The sequence below is a fragment of the Mirounga angustirostris genome, unplaced genomic scaffold (assembly GCF_029215605.1).
Source record: "Mirounga angustirostris isolate CCGP_5_RB_7025 unplaced genomic scaffold, mMirAng1.0.hap1 SCAF_9, whole genome shotgun sequence".
In the NCBI taxonomy this organism is placed as follows: domain Eukaryota; kingdom Metazoa; phylum Chordata; class Mammalia; order Carnivora; family Phocidae; genus Mirounga; species Mirounga angustirostris.
Genome location: NW_026991717.1, coordinates 73,836,643 through 73,855,226, shown reverse-complemented (window position 1 = coordinate 73,855,226; position 18,584 = coordinate 73,836,643). Strand labels below are relative to the sequence as shown.

The 18,584-nt window shown below is 52.6% G+C and overlaps 1 protein-coding gene across 3 annotated transcripts; it reads left to right on the top strand.

The window, feature by feature from the left end:
• Positions 1-11: 11 nt before the first annotated feature.
• DHRS1 (dehydrogenase/reductase 1) lies at positions 12-6,309 on the top strand. Of its 3 annotated transcripts, none has more exons than XM_045900614.3 (9): positions 12-241; positions 666-839; positions 2,175-2,318; positions 2,467-2,546; positions 3,922-4,054; positions 4,360-4,506; positions 5,046-5,115; positions 5,646-5,726; positions 5,915-6,309. In XM_045900614.3, exons 2-9 carry the CDS (start codon positions 690-692, stop codon positions 6,049-6,051), a joined length of 942 nt encoding a protein of 313 aa, XP_045756570.1. In that variant the 5' UTR covers positions 12-241; positions 666-689; the 3' UTR covers positions 6,052-6,309. The 3 variants fall into 3 exon arrangements, with proteins under 3 accessions (XP_045756570.1, XP_045756571.1, XP_045756569.1); XM_045900615.3 differs by having other exon boundaries at positions 12-245; positions 5,630-5,726; XM_045900613.2 differs by having other exon boundaries at positions 13-245.
• Positions 6,310-18,584: the final 12,275 nt, after the last annotated feature.

The following is an 18,584-nucleotide window of genomic DNA, read 5'->3' as shown; positions in this document are numbered from 1 at the left end:
CCTCCTCCCCGGTCGCCCCGCCTCCATTCCTTAGTCCCTGTCCTGGCTGAGGTCAGCGCAGACCGTGTCCTCCACGCCCCCCGCTGACCCCGGACCAGAATGCAGACTGGCTCCCCAGCCTCACACTGTGACTCAATTGCACTCACCCCATCCTGCCCCCGCGGCCGGAATTGAAGTTCTCGAAGTCCAAGGACTTTGCGAGCTAGACGGCGCCGGGACTCCAAGACCGCACGGGTGGCAGGCAGGTAAGGGGCGCGAGCTCCCACTACTGAGGACTCAGGGTCCCTGGGCCTCGCGCTCACCCCCGACAGGGCCAGGCCAGAGGCCAGAGCTCCTGATAGCCCAGCAGCCTGCGTGGACCCGCCGTGAGGGCCTGCTGCGCCAGAACCCCACCCGGTCAGCCTCTTTCAGAGTCCCCGGACAGTCCTACCCAGCCCCTGGGGTCATAGTCGCTCGACGGCTCCTAGCCAGGGGGCAATGGCCAGCTCGTTCGCCTCCCAAAAAGGACCAACGGCCTTACCCTGAAGACTGCACTACTGTCCCGCTCTGAAACTTCTCTTTGCTCAAAGGATCCCAACCTTGGCTCCCTCTCCTACCACTATAGCGATCACCCTTCCACATACGCAGTTTGCAGGCTTCCCTAGAGCAAGTCTTTGCTTCCACAGATTCCCCCCTTTTGCCTGTGAGTCATGGCAGCTCCCATGAAGGGCCAAGTGTGCGTGGTGACTGGTGCTTCCAGGGGTATTGGCCGCGGCATCGCCTTGCAACTCTGCCAAGCGGGTGCCACAGTTTACATCACCGGCCGCCATATGGACACCCTGCGGGCCACTGCTGAGGAGGTGGGTGCTTCCTCTAGAACCACAGGGGCAGAAAACACCTGAGGTAGCCCTTCCCATTGACCACTCCTTCCGCTAATCCCTTACCTAAAGCCATAATATTTCTCAACACAAAGTGAATATTTACTCAAACTAGAATAAATAAAGTCCATAAATAACTTCAGATCAGGTCAAAGTTTGCCACTGAGTTTTATGAAAAAACTTTCTGTTTGAGACCTTCAGGGGTTTTGGAATTGCAACTGAAGGGTTGTGGACCTGTGCTTCTCTCTATTGTAGGCAAGACTCTACCGAGCTGTACACTTATGGTTGACTTTTCTACTGGATTTCAGTTAAATATTTGGTTTGCCAGACATTGCATGAAGCATGGAGGTTAACCAAGAGCAGTAAGATGTCACTTCTGCTTTTAAAAGATAGGGCCCAGCAGGAAATCAGAGGCAGACACAGAATGCTCTAGGAGCATGGGTGAGCAGTTAGGAAGCAAGGAGGTAAGAGGGTAGGACCCAGAGCTTGGATCTGGAGAATAAGGGGATTGGTCTTGAATAAGGTATTTTTCTTCCTGTGAAGTTAGAGGATGGGGACACATTTATGGTGGGTGAGATAGAACAGAAAGTAGAAATAGTTCATAGCTGAGAGTTTTGGTTTGTCAGTTACTAGGCGGGAGCATTGGTGAGGTGACGGTCAGAGGGCTGGGACTGAGTAGGGGTTACACGTGAGTGGTGAAGGGTGGGAGCTCAGAGCATGAGAGATGGGAGTGACCAAGGACGAGGAAAAAGAGAGATACTCCTTTCTCAGGAGCAGCCCTCCTGCCTTATTTGTCCCTTGCCTTCCACTAGCAGAGTACAATGCCTTGCCCATGGTAGGCCTCAGTAAATGTAGATTTTATTTTATTTTTATTTTTTTATTTTTTTAAAGATTTTATTTATTTATTTGACAGAGAAAGAGACCGTGAGAGAGGGAACACAAGCAGGGGGAGTGGGAGAGGGAGAAGCAGGCTTCCCGCTGAGCAGAGAGCCCGATGTGGGGCTTGATCCCAGAACTCTGGGATCGTGACGCGAGCCGAAGGCAGATGCCTAATGACTGAGCCACTCAGGCGCCCGGTAAATGTAGATTTTAAACCTGAAATCCTAGTCCTTTTTGGTCTGTAGGGAAAGGACCTAGCATTCCTGAAGATCCTCAAACAGACACCAGAGGACGGGATTGCTCACCGTCTTCCCTCAGCTGCTGGCTTTGATTCCTACTCTTGCCCTCTCAGCCTCCCAAGCTGGGAGTTGAAGAGAGTTGCCTCCTGTCTCACACTCACGTACAACTATAAACTCATGCCCCTCTGTCCCTCATCAGGCACAATCTCGAGGAGGCCAGTGTGTACCTGTGGTGTGTGATTCAAGCCAGGAGAGTGAAGTGCAAAGCTTGTTTGAGCAAGTGGATCGGGAACAGCAGGGGCGTCTGGATGTGCTGGTCAACAACGCCTATGCCGGAGTCCCGGTACCCTTTCAACTTGATTCCAGCTCCACGTTCCTAACCTCCCCCTCTGACCCTGGAGTCCTCATCCCCACTCACTGTCCCTTTCATTATCCAGCCCCTCATACCTTCCTGCCTTCATCCAACTCACCACAGTCCCTGTGCTTTCCAGGCAATTATGAAGAACATTAACAAGGCATTCTGGGAAATCCCTGCCTCCATCTGGGATGATATCAACAACGTTGGACTCAGGTGAGTGTTCCCTTTGTCCCACCACAAGGGCTGGGTGGGCCTGGACCTTTCCCCATGTGCCCTCTCCTTGTCCCTCTGACCTCCCCATCTCTTTCTTCTCCTTCTTGTCCCATTTGTCTTACACCTCTGAGGAATTTCCATCCAGGGGGATCTGTACCTGGGAACACTGAGTTTTACCTTGTTTCTGTCAGTAATTTTCGTCTGAACTTGCTCTTGTCCTCTCTCCTGCCTTACTCTGCACATCCAAATGCATGGCCCAGAAGGGAGCCTCCTTTCCTCAGTAAGGCACACCACCTGTAGCTGACATTGACAAAGATGGTTAGAGGAAGAAATTCTTTTGTTTTAGATCAAGAGAAGGTCAATGAGAGTGAGCACCTGCCATTTTAGCCTCCATATCCTCACTCCAGATCCGCAGGCCAGGGCACTCCCATGTCAGAGTTACACATACGTCTGGCGTGGGAGTGAGATGAAACACAGCATGTAGAGTTCACCTAGCATGATACACCAGTTGTGTCTCTTTTTTTTTTTATTGTTGGAACAATGGTGCCCTCTCGGAAACTGCACTCTGTGGGTGTGATCAGCCACCTATGGGAGTAACTAAGAGGTTATCTGAAAATCTGTGACTAAAGCATTGAGAACACCCACAGCTTCTAGTGGCAATCCCAAGGAAGCAGGATTAGAATCCAGTTGTGATTTCCAAGGTAGAAGAAAGATGATGAGGACAGGGAACGATGGTCAGCTAAGAGGCAAGAAAAGAAAGCCCAAAGACTGGTAGTTGGCAATGCCCACATGCTTAGCCTTCCAAAGGGAAAGGCCCTCCACACTCTCATCTCTTTCGAGTCAGGGTTATGAGCCTATAAAGCAGAGAGGTCCAGACCTTGGCCCCTGAGCCCTGATGAATTTTCCAAAATAAAGGCCACTTGGTGAGCCTCTTGAAAGCCCAGCAGCACATCCTCACCTCCCCCACACACGCATTCAGGTACACATTTACTGTGCCTTTCCTCTGCATTACCTTAGATTGGGCTTTCCTTTTGAAACTATAATTCTTTCTCCTTGTTTCCACTTGGAGGGTCCTGTTTCCCATGCAAATGAAATGTTTTTCTGGTCACCGAGTATGTGTGCACTGGGTTTTCCCTACATAGAAAGGTGGAAAACTGAGTTTTTCCTTTACACTCATCCATTGATAGTTCGTTTTACCGGTGTTCCTCTCAGAAAGTGGCCTCTAGCCCCGGATTCCCCAGGTCTGTGGCCGCCCCTATGTGGCCTTCTGTCTTCTGTCCCAGCCACTAGAAGGCAGAGGAAGCTGCTGGGGCTACAGCAGCCAGGCCAGCGGCGAACATCATTTATTCCTTCTCCTTCCTTGCCCACCCTCTAGAGGCCACTACTTGTGCTCGGTGTACGGAGCACGGCTCATGGTTCCAGCTGGTCGGGGGCTCATCGTGGTCATCTCCTCCATTGGGGGGCTGCAGTATCTCTTCAGTGTCCCCTATGGCGTGGGCAAAGCTGCGGTGAGGACCCAAGAGCACGGGGGTTAGGGAGGCATCAGGAGATAGAATTCCCAGTGCTCAGAGTAGTAAGGCCGACCGGTCCACTCGTTCCCCTCTGCTCCTCCATAGACAGCTCCTCTGCCTGGGCTCCCCTTGGCTGGCCAGACTAGGCAGTGCACTGGGGAGGTAGGCAGCTGAGACAGGGCTCCCGGGAAGGGTTAGGGGGCTGGGTGTACCCAGCAGAAGCAGGGAAGGTAGGGGAGGAAGGCGATGTGGCCAGGTGCCCTGGCTCTCACCCTGCCTTCTTGCCTTCTGTCCTTCTACAGTGCGACAGGCTGGCTGTGGACTGTGCCCAGGAGCTGCGGCGCCACGGGGTCAGCTACGTGTCCCTGTGGCCAGGATTGGTGCAGACAGAACTAATGAAGGAGGTCGTGGTGAAAAAGGACAATACTGACGATCCCCTGTTGAAGCAGGTGGGTAAGGGGAGGGCGAGGGAGGCAGAGGACGCAGAGGACTCAGCCTCTCCATCCTCAATGACAAGACAGTAACAACAACAGAGAGCCAATCCGCCGGTGCCTTCTGTGGCAGGCGCGGGGCCGAGCCCTGGACACACGTTATGCCCTTTTATGCTGTAAGGGAGGTATTATCTCCATTTTACAGATGGCAAAACCGAAACCTGGAAACGTTAGGAACTTGTTCAAGGGCATGTATGCCATAAGTGGAAAGGCTTCGTGCCCCGAAGCCCATGCTCTTGACCCCTGCACTGAACTAGCCTGGGAGGTCCAGACATAGTTGACATTCCAAGATGTTTCCACTTAGGAGAGGCAGTGGGTCCTGGTGCCAGAGTACAGGGCTCACCTGAATGTAGGGAAGAGTGGCTCCAGCACCTTCTTAGTCCCGCAGGTACAGTGATGAGGGCCTGTCTCTCCTGGAGTAGGAGCCGAAAGTGAGGAAGAAATGTGGGCAGTTCTCTTGGAGATTAGCCCTTCACTTCTCTGTCCTTGTGTTTCAGTTGAGATCTCATTTCTCCTCTGCGGAGACCACAGAAATGAGTGGCAAATGTGTCGTGGCTCTGGCAACAGGTAAAGAGGTTGGGGGCAGGTGGTAACAAGAAAGGGCCTGGAGATGGGGCACCCAGGTGGCTCATTTAGTTAAGTGTCTGCCTTCGGCTCAGGTCATGATTCCAGGGTCCTGGGATTGAGCTCTGTATCGGGCTCCCTGTTCAGTGGGGAGTCTGCTTCTCCCTCTCCCTCTGTGTGCTTGCTCGCTCTCTTTCTCTCTCTCAAATAAATTAAGAACAAGAAGAAAGAGAGAGAGAGAGGGAGGGCGGGCGGGCCTGGAGAATCTGCAGGGTGGTGGTATCCAGTCCTGAGTCCTGGCTCAGGAGATGGTTGAGGAAAATGCCCTTCTTTTCTCTGGCTTCTGGAGACCCAAAGCGGCCCAGGGACTGGCTTACAGGAAGTGCAGCCAGGAGCCAGAGGTCTGAGAACCTTCCTAGGAACACAAATAATTCTGGGCACCTAAGTCTGTCTCAGTGGTGCCCTGTGCCACTGGGCCCAAACCTTGTCACACTGCGTCACTTCTGTGCCTTCTCAGCTGTGTGTGCCCACAGATCCCAATGTCCTGAGCCTGAGCGGGAAGGTGCTGCCATCTTGTGACCTTGCCCGGCGCTACAGCCTTCAGGATGTGGACGGTGAGAGCTCTGGCCGCACAGCCACGCCGGACCTCCTGTCCTCCGTTGCCTGCTCACCCCTCCTCCTCCCACACTCTCTCCCCATTCCTTCTTCCCTCACATCCCACTCAGGCTCTTCGGCGAAGGTGGAGGTGTCTAAGGAGTGGGAAATGAAGACCTAACCCTCCTCTTCTTCCTGTGGTCCGCAGGCCGCCCCGTCCAAGACTACTTGGCTTTGAGCTCGGTCCTCTCCCATGGCTCCAGCCTGGGCTGGCTGGCCTCCTACTTGCCTGGCTTCCTCCGTATGCCCAAGTGGATTATGACCCTCTACGCTAGCAAGTTCTAACCCTCCTGGCCTGACGTCATGCCTCTGCCCTCCCTTGGGCTCCGTGGTAAGGCCTGTCTCAGTGAAGCAAGGCAGCCTCTCCTGCCTACCTCATACCCTTAAGAGGAAGAGAAGGCCTCCACTCTGCGTCCTGGGTGAGCCCTGCGGGCCCTTACGGATCCTCCTTTATGCCTTAATTTTACTTGCCCCTACATTTCACTTTTTGCCTTAGTATTGGAAAACACCCTGGGGGCTAATAAAAGTCTCATTTCTCTTTCAGCGAGTTTTGACTGTTGATTGTGTGCTCAGCAAAGTGTTAAGTGCTTGAGAGAAAGACGCCAAGATACACAAAATGTTTAGGTCCTCGGGGCGCCTGGGTGGCTCAGTCGTTAAGTGTCTGCCTTCGGCTCAGGTCGTGATCCCAGGACCCTGGGATCGAGCCCCACATCGGGCTCCCTGCTCCGCGGAGAAGCCTGCTTCTCCCCCTCCTACTCCCCCTGCTTGTGTTCCCTCTCTCGCTATGTCTCTGTCAAATAAATAAATAAAATCTTAAAAAAAAAAAAAAGTTTAGGTCCTCAAGGAGTTCCCTTGCCAGGACAAAGCCCCTTTCCTCCAGACGTGTTCCTGCTCTTCCCTGTAGGGCTGCCCATCTCAGGTCACGAGGCCTGTTTCCACGCCTCACTGGGGGACAGGGTCCCTCCACGACCAGAAGCAGGCCCAGCCCTGTCTTGCGGTACTTTCCCGCCCCCACAGTCCACCACCTCCTCAGGGATGCCTGCTGCCTTCTAGCTGGGCCTGATCTCAGGGCGGCAAGGGCAGATTCCTCGGTGTTTATGATTTCCTGGCATCTGGGAGGACAGTACTGTCCAAATCCAGGTGAGAGGCAGAGGACTAGCTGCAGGCTCCTTCCTCTCGGGACGGTACCCCAGGAATTGACTGCCCGAGCCGTGTCGGGCTGCCTGGCCTGCTCTGGGGGCTGTCCCAGCCTGAGGCAAGGCAGCCCGGGCTGTGAGCCCAGGGCCCCTCTGAGGGAGCCTCCCCAGCAGCAGCCTAGATGGCCATCAACGTAACGGGACGGCTGCTGTCAGAGGGGCAAAGACCATTTCTAATCTTTGCAAAAGGCAGAGTGAGAGCTGAGGCCGTGGCATGGCAGGGGCTGTGAGCTCCCTGTGGCTTCAGGGACGGCACCACTCACCGTGCCAGTGCTGTGTGAGAGGGTGGCCGGTGCGCGCCGCCTCGGTGCTTCTCCTCTGGCTCCGCAGTCCGTGGTGACTGCATGTTTGCTGCTTGACGTTAGCCTCAGCGAGAGTATACGCGCCACAGAAACCAAGACAGGCTACTAATCAGGGCTTCGATGTACTTACTTATTTAGAGAGCGCTGACTTAGCACGTGGCTGGAACTATGTCCTAAATCCCAGCGTTTGGCCAAGCACCGCATGTAGATCACAGTGATCAGGTGTCCTCAGCACCCTCTGACCCCCTTCCGCCTGCCACCCTCAGTTCCTATTATGTCCTAAGGTCAGCGAGAGGCAGAGGCATTGCCTACATGCTGCGCCACAGTACGAGCCTCTAGACGTGCAGCCTTCCACAGCCGTCATCAGAGGAAATCCTGGCGTGATGGCATGGCCGCCTGAAGGCCCCAAGGGACTTGGGAAGAATATGGGTTTCAGAGGCAGGCAAATCTACATACAAATTTTGGCTCCACCACTTTGGGAATGAAATCCCCAGGCAGTATGTAGCCGTCGAAGTTGTCAGTTCCTTCTCTTGACAAGTGTTTAAGAACACGCTCTGCACCAGGCACCATTCTTGGCTTTGGGAACGCAGAGCACAAGACAAAGCAGGCCCTGGCCCACAAAGGATTTTCACTTCAGCCCTGGAAGACCTTAGAAGCCATCTAGACTTTCTACTGACTGGAGGAAGTGAGTGAACCGAGGCCCCCAGGGTCCATAGCACGTGGAATGAAACCTCAGTCCTGGTATCCTAAGGAACCAGAGGGGCAGTGTTCTTTCCGGCACACCACCCTGCTTCCCTCCAACAAGTGTCAGTCCCTCTTCAAAACAAGCAATAGAGGGCGCCTGGGTGGCTCAGTCGTTAAGCCTCTGCCTTTGGCTCAGGATATGATCCCAGGGTCTTGGGATCGAGCCCCGCATCGAGCCCCGCATCGGGCTCCCTGGCATCGGGCTCCCTGCTCGGCGGGAAGCCTGCTTCTCCCTCTCCCACTCCCCTTGCTTGTGTTCCCTCTCTTGCTGTGTCTCTGTCAAATAAATAAATAAAAATCTTTAAAAAAAAAAAAACAAGCAATAGAGTAACAGAGCTCTGAGGGAATGAAACGTGGACAGTGAGTTTTGATTGGAGGTGAAGAGATTCAAGATCTAAGAAACCCAATAGCAGAGTCGCAGGACACTGGGGGGGGGGGGGGGGCGTGGATCAATGTTCATTCCAAAAAATGTTTATAAGTTTTCGAGATGGGTGCCATAGCCAAGTTCACACAGGGTACCCTGAGAATACAGGAGGAAGCAGCTAGCTCCATTAGAGAACTGAACAAAGGGATAGTGGCCAGAGACTTAAAGAATGGGGAGAGAGGAGGAGTGGGGAGGTTTAATGATTTCTAATTAAGAAAATAAAGGGCACATACTGAGGCACAAAATGGGTCCCTTTCCCTCCTAGATTCCCTCATTATCGAGTCAAGCACAAGCAGCTTCCAGTTCCTCTGCTCTTCTGGCACACAAGTCCAGGCAGGCCCTTGACCCCTTGACCTTGCTCCAAGCAAGTTGACCCACTTCTAAGCTCCCCGAGGCACCTCAGGACAGAGGGCCTTGGCATTCACCCAGAGAAGGTCCAGCCCATGCCTGTCCTTCGTCCCAGCTCAGGGCGGGCTCTGTCTCCGCAGCTCAACATGAGCTCAACATGGGCCAGCTCGGCCTGGTCAAACGGGAAGCCCCAGGGCTCTGTGAATGGTCCCTGGGCAGGGGCACCTATGGTTGCGTGTGGGGTGGGGCGGCTGGCCAAGGTGTGTGTCAGGGAGGGATCAGGACAGACTGAGATGAACAAGGGCTGGACTGAGGGGTGTAGATTCCAGCTTTCAGGACAAGTCACTGAGAAGTTCCCATCAGTTCCTGAAGGCCCTTTTGGGTGCTGTGAGTGAAAGAGGGGGGTGGGGATTCAGGCGAGGGGAAAGAAAAGCCCACATGAGGGCCCCACAGGAGCCTGAGCCCAATGGGCAAATCAAGATGAGGTGGTTGGGCCCAGGCCTGCTCCTTTTCCTTCCTCATTCTGGTTCCTACCCACCCATAATCCTCAGAGGCCTTTATTCTCTCTGAGTTCTTTTCTGAGGCCCCTCCAGCTCTTGGTCTCCCCACCCCTGGGCAGAGCCCCCTACAGCATGCCCCCCATCCCATCTGGTCCCTGGTCCTCTCCCCCTTGGTTGGTCCACCCCTCCACAAAACCCCTCTCTCTGGACCCTTCTGCCTATGCCCTCTCAGGCTCTCCATCCTTCCACTGCTCCTCCTGGCCCCACGGCCCATCCTCGCCTGCTCTTTCCCTGGCCCCGGTGCTGAACGTTCTCCCCGCCCTTCCATCTCCCGGTCAGCTGGCGGTCAGTGGCAGCCTCCTCCGTGCCCAGCCCTGAGCAGGGAAAGGGGGAGGGGTGCAGGCAGGCCTCGTGAAACAAAGGTCTGGCTCTCGAAGTGCTTTCAGTTTTCATCATGAGACAGTTAGACAACCATGGGGAGACCCAGGGTGGGGACTCAAAGAAGCAGGAGGGGTCAGCATAGCCAGGCTGCCTCCCAGGCTGCACACAATGGTCATTCCTTTCAGGTTTCACTTTCCTGGGCATGTCACAACATTCTCATGCCTGCCTTTCCCTGCAAAACCTCATCTCTATCTCATTTCCTGCCTCCAGGCATCCAGGGGCACCCTTGCTCACCTCGGTCTGTCCTGATCCCTCCCTGACACACACCTTGGCCAGCCGCCCCACCCCACACGCAACCATGGGTGCCCCTGCCCAGGGACCATTCACAGAGCCCTGGGGCTTCCCGTTTGACCAGGCCGAGCTGGCCCATGTTGAGCTCATGTTGAGCTGTGGAGACAGAGCCCGCCCTGAGCTGGGACGAAGGACAGGCATGGGCTGGACCTTCTCTGGGTGAATGCCAAGGCCCTCTGTCCTGAGGTGCCTCGGGGAGCTTAGAAGTGGGTCAACTTGCTTGGAGCAAGGTCAAGGGGTCAAGGGCCTGCCTGGACTTGTGTGCCAGAAGAGCAGAGGAACTGGAAGCTGCTTGTGCTTGACTCGATAATGAGGGAATCCAGGAGGGAAAGGGACCCATTTCTAAGCCCTTGGAAATGGAGGAGCCTGTGAGAAATGCTGGGAAAGAGGCCGAGGGAGGACGCAGGGTCAGCTAGAACAATCTCTGTTAGCAGGTACAGACACATGTGCACCTGTCCTCCAGTGAGCAGGTCTTAGCTTCGCACTTCTTGGAGAGGTGGTTCCAGAAGAAACAAGCAAAACCAGAACTCCACAGACAACGCCTGGCATCCCCAGAGGGACTCATGCAGGAGGAAGCAAAGGTGACTCAGCTTTGGACTTTTCACTGTCACTTGAACACAGCTGAGCCAGCCAGAGACTTGTGTTATAGTAGAGGCTGAGGGAATTAGCATCTATTGAGCATCTACCTCCGCTGAGGTCTTACTTAATCTTTTCACATCTGCCACATGAGGTGAGTACTCTCTTACAGCTTTGGAAACTGAGGCTCAGAAAAGTTGAGGTACTTGTCCAGGTTGCAAGTCTTTATAGCAAAAGATTCTAGCTTCGGGGCACCTGGGTGGCTCAGTTGTTGGGTGTCTGCCTTCAGCTCAGGTCATGATCCCAGAGCCTTGGGATCAAGCCCCTCATCGGGCTCCCTGCTCTGCGGGAAGCCTGCTTCTCCCTCTCCCACTCCCCTTTCTTGTGTTCCCTCTCTCGCTGAGTCTCTCTCTGTCAAATAAATAAATAAATAAATAAATAAAAATCTTAAAAAAAAAAAAAAGGAGTCTAGCTTCAACGTATGACTCCAGAACACGGGCTCTTTCCCAAGCATCCCCCTGCCTCTGCTGCTTGGTTTTTGGGGGTATTGTTTGGTTTTCTTTTCTTTTAAGGATTTTATTTATTTGACAGACACAGTGAGAGAGGGAACACAAGCAGGGGGAGTGGGAGAGGGAGAAGCAGGCTTCCCATTGAGCAGGGAGCCCAACGCGGGGCTCCATCCCAGGACCCTGGGATCATGACCCGAGCCGAAGGCAGACGCCCAACAACTGAGCCACTCAGGTGCCCCTTGTTTGGTTTTCGTCTGGGATCTTTTCTTTTTAGCAGAGAGCGTTGGCAATTGGGCAGGATTGTGAAAGTGTTCCGAAGTTCACTCAACCCAAGGATGCCCTGGCCAAGTTCAGAGTTGCTCTTCTTTCAACTTGACCACACTCCCTTCCATGCCTTTGATCCAGCTGTTCTGTTCCCTGAGGTGCCACCCCCTCCCAACTCCAGCCCCATTTCTACCTGCCAGAACTGTTCTCACAAGGCCCATCTCAACCTCCTACAAACTTCTGCCTTCTTCCATTGCTCCTGCCCCTTTCTGGGGAACCTCTGACACTCACTTGGCTCTTGACTAGTATCTGAGCTATAGATGTCCTCACTCCATCCCCTAGATAAGGTTGACAATCCCCCCAGGTCAGGGGTTGGGTCTTGGACACCCCCTCTACACACACACAAACACACACACACACACACATTCACAGAACCTTTGAACCCTGGGGACAGAACAGAACAGTACCTGGAGTGTCGATACCACCCAGAGCGTGGCTGAGCTCCCAAGCCCGATGGGAGCTCCTGGAGAGGGTCCCACTTCCCTACCTGGAGTCAGATAGGGTGGGCCAGCCTACGTGCCCAGGACTGACCGTCCCCAACTGCCGCTCTCTAGTTTTCCTCAGTCCTTGGCCTCGGTCCCACTCACCACACACATCTCAGCCTCCACAACCCCTGCTCAGGGGCCTGGACCTGGGAGAGGACTGCCCAGGAAGGCTGCCAGTTATGCCCCTGCCCGCACCTCCCCCGTGAACCTCTGCCGGGGCCAGGCCCTGGGGAGGCTGACCAACCCAAGGCAAGTTCCCTGAACCTCAACACCAGGTCCTCCGTGCCCCAGCCCTCCTCTCCAAGCTCACACCTCAGGCATGAATGGGGGCACAGCGGGCTGGCACACAGTGCTGCTCCCGTCAGCACTTCTGGGTGTACTCCTGCCTTACTCGGGATTCTGAGTTTCCACGTCCGTTTCCTCCCCTAGCGCTCAGGTCTGCCCATGAGGCCTGGAGTGCAGCCACCCCTGACCACCCCTCCCTCCCTTGCTGCCAGCTCCCTGCCCTGGGACCTGAGAGTCTTGACTCCCCTCCTAATCCCTGCCCCAGCCCAGTGGGGTGCAGTGTGCGTGCTCTGACCGTCAGTGCTCACCATTCATTCATTCACTCATCCATTCTTTCCTAGGACTCCCACCACCGTTGCTAACTCCATGTCAATCCTTTCTTTAATTTTCCCTGGGGCACTTAGAACCGGCTAAAATCACCTTTTGTATGTATTTGTTTCTACAGAGTGTATCTCTCCGACTCAAGTGTAAGCTCAATGACAGCAGGGGCCTTGGCAGTCTCGGTCACTGCTGCAGGGTGAGCTGTTCTGAGGCTCAATGATTGTTGCTTGATGATTGGCTGGATTATATAAATGTTTGTTGAGCAACCACTGTGGCACCAGGCTAGGTGAGGGGACGAGGGGACGAGGTGGTCAAAGGAGCCTCCTTGGGTAGTTCACAGTGAGAGTGGAAATGGGGGTGCTATACCCCACAGAATGAGCTAAAATGCAGGCCCCACAGGCCCCACTGTTGGAGTGGCACAGAGGTGTGCGGCTGGCCTCAAACCAGGGCTCCCGCCCCACACCGACAGCCCCAGTTCTAAGCTCACTTCCCTCGGAAATCTCCCCCACCCCCGACAGGGCAGCTCCCCCCACCCATAGGACACACCCAGCACTACACCCCTCTCTGTAAGGGTATGACTGCAACCTTACACTTGCTTATACAGTTCTTTGACTGCCTCTCTACACTATTTCCATCATCCAGAAAGTTTTACTGGACAGCCCTCCTCTGGGCCAGAAGCTCCATGAGGGTAGGGGCTGTATCTGTGTTTTCCTTACCACTATGGCCCCCACGCCTGTCACTGTGTCCAGCACAGAGGACACTTAGTTGCTTATCTGTTGAATGAATGTAGGGGACAAGGAAGGGGTAAGGGCTGGGTCTACCCCTAAGGAAGCAGTTCCTCCTTTCAGAGCTAGTTGTTCATCCCCCATGTTTATCTATCAACCAGAGCATCTACCCCTTCCTGCTCCAGACACCCACAGTCTCACCTTGTTCCAAGGCTTCCGTTTCTCACGTGGGCGCAGAACCTCAGGGCTGCTGCCTCCTGGCACTACTCACATTTTATATGCCCTGAACCCAATGCGCCCCCTGGAGTTGTTCAGGGGTGGTTGCTACTCAGGCCCTGCCAGGCAGTGAGCTTCTTGGCCACATTCCCACCTCCACCAGTGCTCTTGATGTGTGGGCAGGCTGGGTCCGAGGACCTACAGGGGGTGCCACAGGACCAGCCAGGAGGGTCCTTGGCTTCACATAGGATAGAATTCAAACTCGAGCCAGGAGGAGGTGAGAGCAGAGTTTCCTGAATAGCGTAAGTGATAGAGTCTAGCAGACAGAGTGTCTGGGACACTCAGAAAAGGAGTGAGTCTCTCCATCGCTGGGGGTTAGGGGTTTGTATTGGGAAGGGGTCCAGGGCACATGTTCTTCCAGGCATCCAGGGTAGAGTCTGATCAAAGGCAAGTGTTGGATGTTAGTCCACAAATCACTGAAGGTAGGGGGTATTGACACCAATGCTGACCGAGGTTTGTTTGAAGCGAATGTCCTGGACATGCTCAGGATCTGGTTCTCCTTAGATGTTATCAGGTATACGGGGGCCTGGGATGAAACTCAGAGAATGATTCACTTTCTTGCCTCCCTCTTGGAGTAGGAACAAAGGAGTCCTTCTTGGGTGTACTTGGGTGTAAGGGGAAATACAGAGCATGAGTAAATGGGGCCTAGCAGAGAAACAGCAGAAGTGGAGCCGGTCTAGAATGGAGTCTGTTCAGCTTCCCTATCTCACTCTGAGCAATTGTAAGGCAATGCTGTCATCGTCATCCGCCCCCCCCGCCCCCCCCCCCGCCCCGCCACGTGAGGTGCCTGGCTCTCTGTAACAGAAGCTCTGCTTCTGGCTCAGGGAGATTTTCCAGCTTTTCAGCCCCATATCCTGGATGCTTTCCCTGCATCTCTTCCCCCAGAAATGCCAGCATGAATCAGCACCGACTGCGCCCTGGGTGAAATACAATGCTCTATTGCAGGGACCTTCCCTTTGGAGTCCTTCTGTCTTTTGGGCCTGTCCACCCCATATCATCAGTGAACGTGTTCCTTCCTTTTCCCCAGCCAGGAAGTGTGCTATGGGCATATGGTGGCACCGTGGGCCATCGAGGAATTTTCCCAGACTGGCAGAAGAAACTGGGGAGCAGGTAGAAGAGAAAAAAATCCAAGCACTCAGACCAAGCGCCCAAGGAACTCCAGGACTCTGGGGGAATGGGCGATGTAGAGGATCTTCTTGGGCTTTGAGTCATTCTGGTCCCCTGGTCCAACCCAAGGATCAGAACCTTTCAGAATTTTGGGGTGGGTCCTTCAATGTCCTCGACCACATTGTCAAAAAGTGGTTGAACAACACATGCTTAATTACCTCCCATGATGGTAAGCTCACAACCCACTCATCCCATCTTTAGACAGCTTTAATTATTAGAAGGTCTTACCTAATAATGGGTCTGTATCCACTCACTGGCCCCCCTCCGCACATTGCTCTCTATTCCTTGTATTTCTAGGAGACGATAACCCCCTTCCCCATACCTGTGGCTGGGGAGTTTAAAGTAGGAGGATCAAAGCTGTACACTTTCAGTATATATGTTGCTCTTCATTGACAAGTTTTACAGGAAGAAAAAAGAAACATTAGGAGTTTCAGAAAAGAAATTGTAAACCATTATCTATCACCAGATCTAGTACAAACTCCCCCTGACCTCAGTCTGGGTCAGTGCCCCTTCCTCATGGGCCCCTGTCCTACTCTAGCTTACATGCTGACATGTCTGTCTCACCCGTGAGATTGTTCTGTCCAATACCAGCCACTAGCCCCATGTAGCTGTTCAAACATAAATAAAGTAAAATTAGATTATATTAGATCCATTGTGCTGGGCACATTTCAGGTGCTCAACAGCCACATGGGGCTAGTGGTGACCATACTGCATGGCACAGACATTGAATATTTCCACATTGCAGAAAGTTCTAGTCTAGCACAGCACTGCATTAAGTCTAGCTCCAGGAAGACAGAGACCAAGTCTTTCTGGTCCTGCACTGTATCCCTGGCACCCAGCACACTCTCAAGCCCAACTGTGATGCTAAACAAATATCAACAGATTTCACACACTGCCTCATTCTGCACAAGGCCCAGCACCAGCGCCAGTACCCATATTTCCCTTACTCTCCTTGCCTCCAGACCATGACTTCTAGCCAAGCTTTGACTGGGGCCCTGACCCAGGGCTCATGGTTTCCTTCCCCCCTCCAAACCATCTCTGGTCCATGACTGGCTTATGGTTCTAGGAACATTGTAAACTGTGTGTGTGTGGGTGTGTGTGTGCGCGCGCGGGGAGTGGTTGCAGAGAAATAATTGGCAGGGGAAGAGGTGGTCAGCATGAAGAGAACCAGGGTTCCAGGCCTCAAGAAGCTCAAATTTGAGCCTCTAGCAATGGCTGATCCCACCTATGTGGTGGGCAGCCACCCAGGCTTTGGTTTGAATTCTGGCTGTGTTTCCTCCCCGCTGTATGACCCTGGGAAGCCACTTAACCTCTGTGAAGTCACTGTATGCATTGTTTTCTCATTTTAAATATGGATAATAATACCAACTTGATATAGGTAGTGAGTACATTAAAGACGATCTGTGGGGTTCAGTTGGTACTCAATTGTTGCTTGTTCCTTTCTCCACATAGAGGGCAGTAAGATCTCTTCCTTAAACATCATTCAGATCACGGCCCTCAGACACCTGTGTGGTTCCCACTTCTCCCACACAGGAGACCAAATATAACTCCTGATAGTTCCCTTTGCCTTAAAGCAAGACGCCTATAATTCATTCCATTGTTCTTACCTCCAAAGATACCTGGTATCTGCCAGCCAGCCAGGTCTGTTCTCTCCCCCACCTTCACGTCCCCCTACATACCTGAAATGCCCTTCCCGCCCTCTCTTTCCTAAACTGGGCCCTATCTTCTCAGAAGCAGATTCTTTCCTGAGGCTCACTTCCTCTTTTAAGACTACTTGATTCAACCTTCCCAGTTTCAAGATTGCTAATCACTAAAAATTATTTCATGCCTACTTTGGCCTTCAACCAGCCCCTTTCCTCCTCCCTTAGTGATTAAGATATAAGACAGTACCTGGAAAATCTGCACCTGTGGGCATCTGTGTTCCCTGGTATCTGGATGTACATGTGAGTGTGTATAGAGCAGGAAGCAAGAGCAGGTGGTGACAAAAAAAGAAAGAAACAGAAAAGAAAGAAAGAAAGAAAGAAAGAAAGAAGGAAGGAAGGAAGGAAGGAAGGAAGGAAGGAAGGAAGGAAGGAAGGAAGGAAAGAAAAGAAAAGAGAAGAGAGAAAGAAAGAAAGAAAAAGGTAAGAAGAAAGACAGAGAGTTGGTGAGGTGGGAGAGTTGGACCAGACCAGACACAGGTCCCATTTGGCCACTTACTACATGGATGGCAAGTTACTTAATCTTTCTGAGCCTCAATGTCCTGTATATTTTTCATGAAGATTAGAAATAATAATAATATTACTACCATTACTATTTATTGAGTCCTTAGTATAGGCACTGTTCTAAGCTAAGCACTTTACATAGATTCTTTTATTTAATCCTCACTTCAACTCTCTCAGGTAGGTAATATTTTTTCCACGTTACTGTTGAAGAAACTGAGACACAAAGGAAACAACAGAGGTTAAGTCCCTTGCCCCAGATCTCACAGCTAGTAAGTGGCAAAACTGGGATCTGCACCCAGGTGCCCAAGAGTCCATGCTCACAAGCACTCTGCTTCCTGCCTCCACAGGTAATTCTGTGTGCACGCAAAGCCCCCATCACAACGCCTGACACAAAGATAACCAGTAAGTGGTGTGACTCTTTCCTCACTAGGACCACAAGCACAAGAGGCCAGGAAAAGTGTCTCTTTTCCTCTGTAATTTGTTGCAGGGTCTAGGAAAAACAGACTATATAGTGGGCACTTTATATACATTTCCAGGACCTGAGAAAAATGTGGAAGAACTATAAAAAATTTAGAGCCATACTTTCTAAAATGTGAGCTATAAACACATGCCACATGGACACACACTTCTCACAAATACATCACATATGCTCATTCATTCATACACACTCACTGGCCATCTTGAACCCCATGAAGGCTCACAGGAAACCTTTCTGAGCTGGTCCAGGAGCCATAGAAGGCTTTTAGGCAGAGATGTGACAGATCAAATCTGCATTTTTGGAAAGTTGATCCAGCAGCACAGAGGATGAACTCATAATGGAGGGGATAGAGTGGAGATGAGGGAACATTGAAAAGACTTTTAACAATCAGGGAAGAAAGGAGCTTAATTTCTAGTGGAATGGAGAGAGTATTTAAGAGCTCCTAAGGAAAGGTGGGGAGGTAATAGTGCCATTCTCTACAATAGGAAACATAAAGGCCAAAGTTTAAGAATGGATGAGACACGTGGGACGTCTGGGAGGCTCAGTTGTTGGGCATCTGCCTTCAGCTCTGGTCATGGTCCCAGGGTCCTGGGATCGAGCCCTGCGTTGGGCTCCCTGCTCCGCGGGAAGCCTGCTTCTCCCTCTCCCACTCCCCCTGCTTGTGTTCCCTCTCTCGCTGTCTCTCTCTCTGTCAAAAAAATAATAATAATAAATAATAATAATAATGGATGGGACACAATACCTTTTTACTTTTGGAGTTTCAGATGTCTCTGGAACACCCATGTGACTCACAAGACATCTGGAAACACACGTTCGAGTGTTGTCAGCTCACAGGTAGTAATTAAAACCATGAGTATGGATGAAGTCACCCAGAGAAAGTGTGGGGCCAGAAAATCTGTAGGTCCAGGACAGAGCTCTGGGGAGCTCCAACTCCAAGCAGGAGAAGGCTTGAATTCGGGAATGTTCTTCCAGGAATAGTGTGTGATGTGAAAAGGGGTGAGGAAAGGGCCCTGGAGATCACCAACATTTACGGGAGAAGAAGGTGAACAGATGAGAAGAGACGGGCAGAGGTGCAGGAGAAACCAGGAAAGGGTGTCAAGCGGAAGTCGGCTGCATAAAAGCTAACGGAGGTCAGTGGAGATAACAGGAAACTCCACCCGTTAGATGTGGCAACTAGAAGGCGGCCCGCGCGGCCAGAGTGAGGTCAGTGGGAGAGTGACTG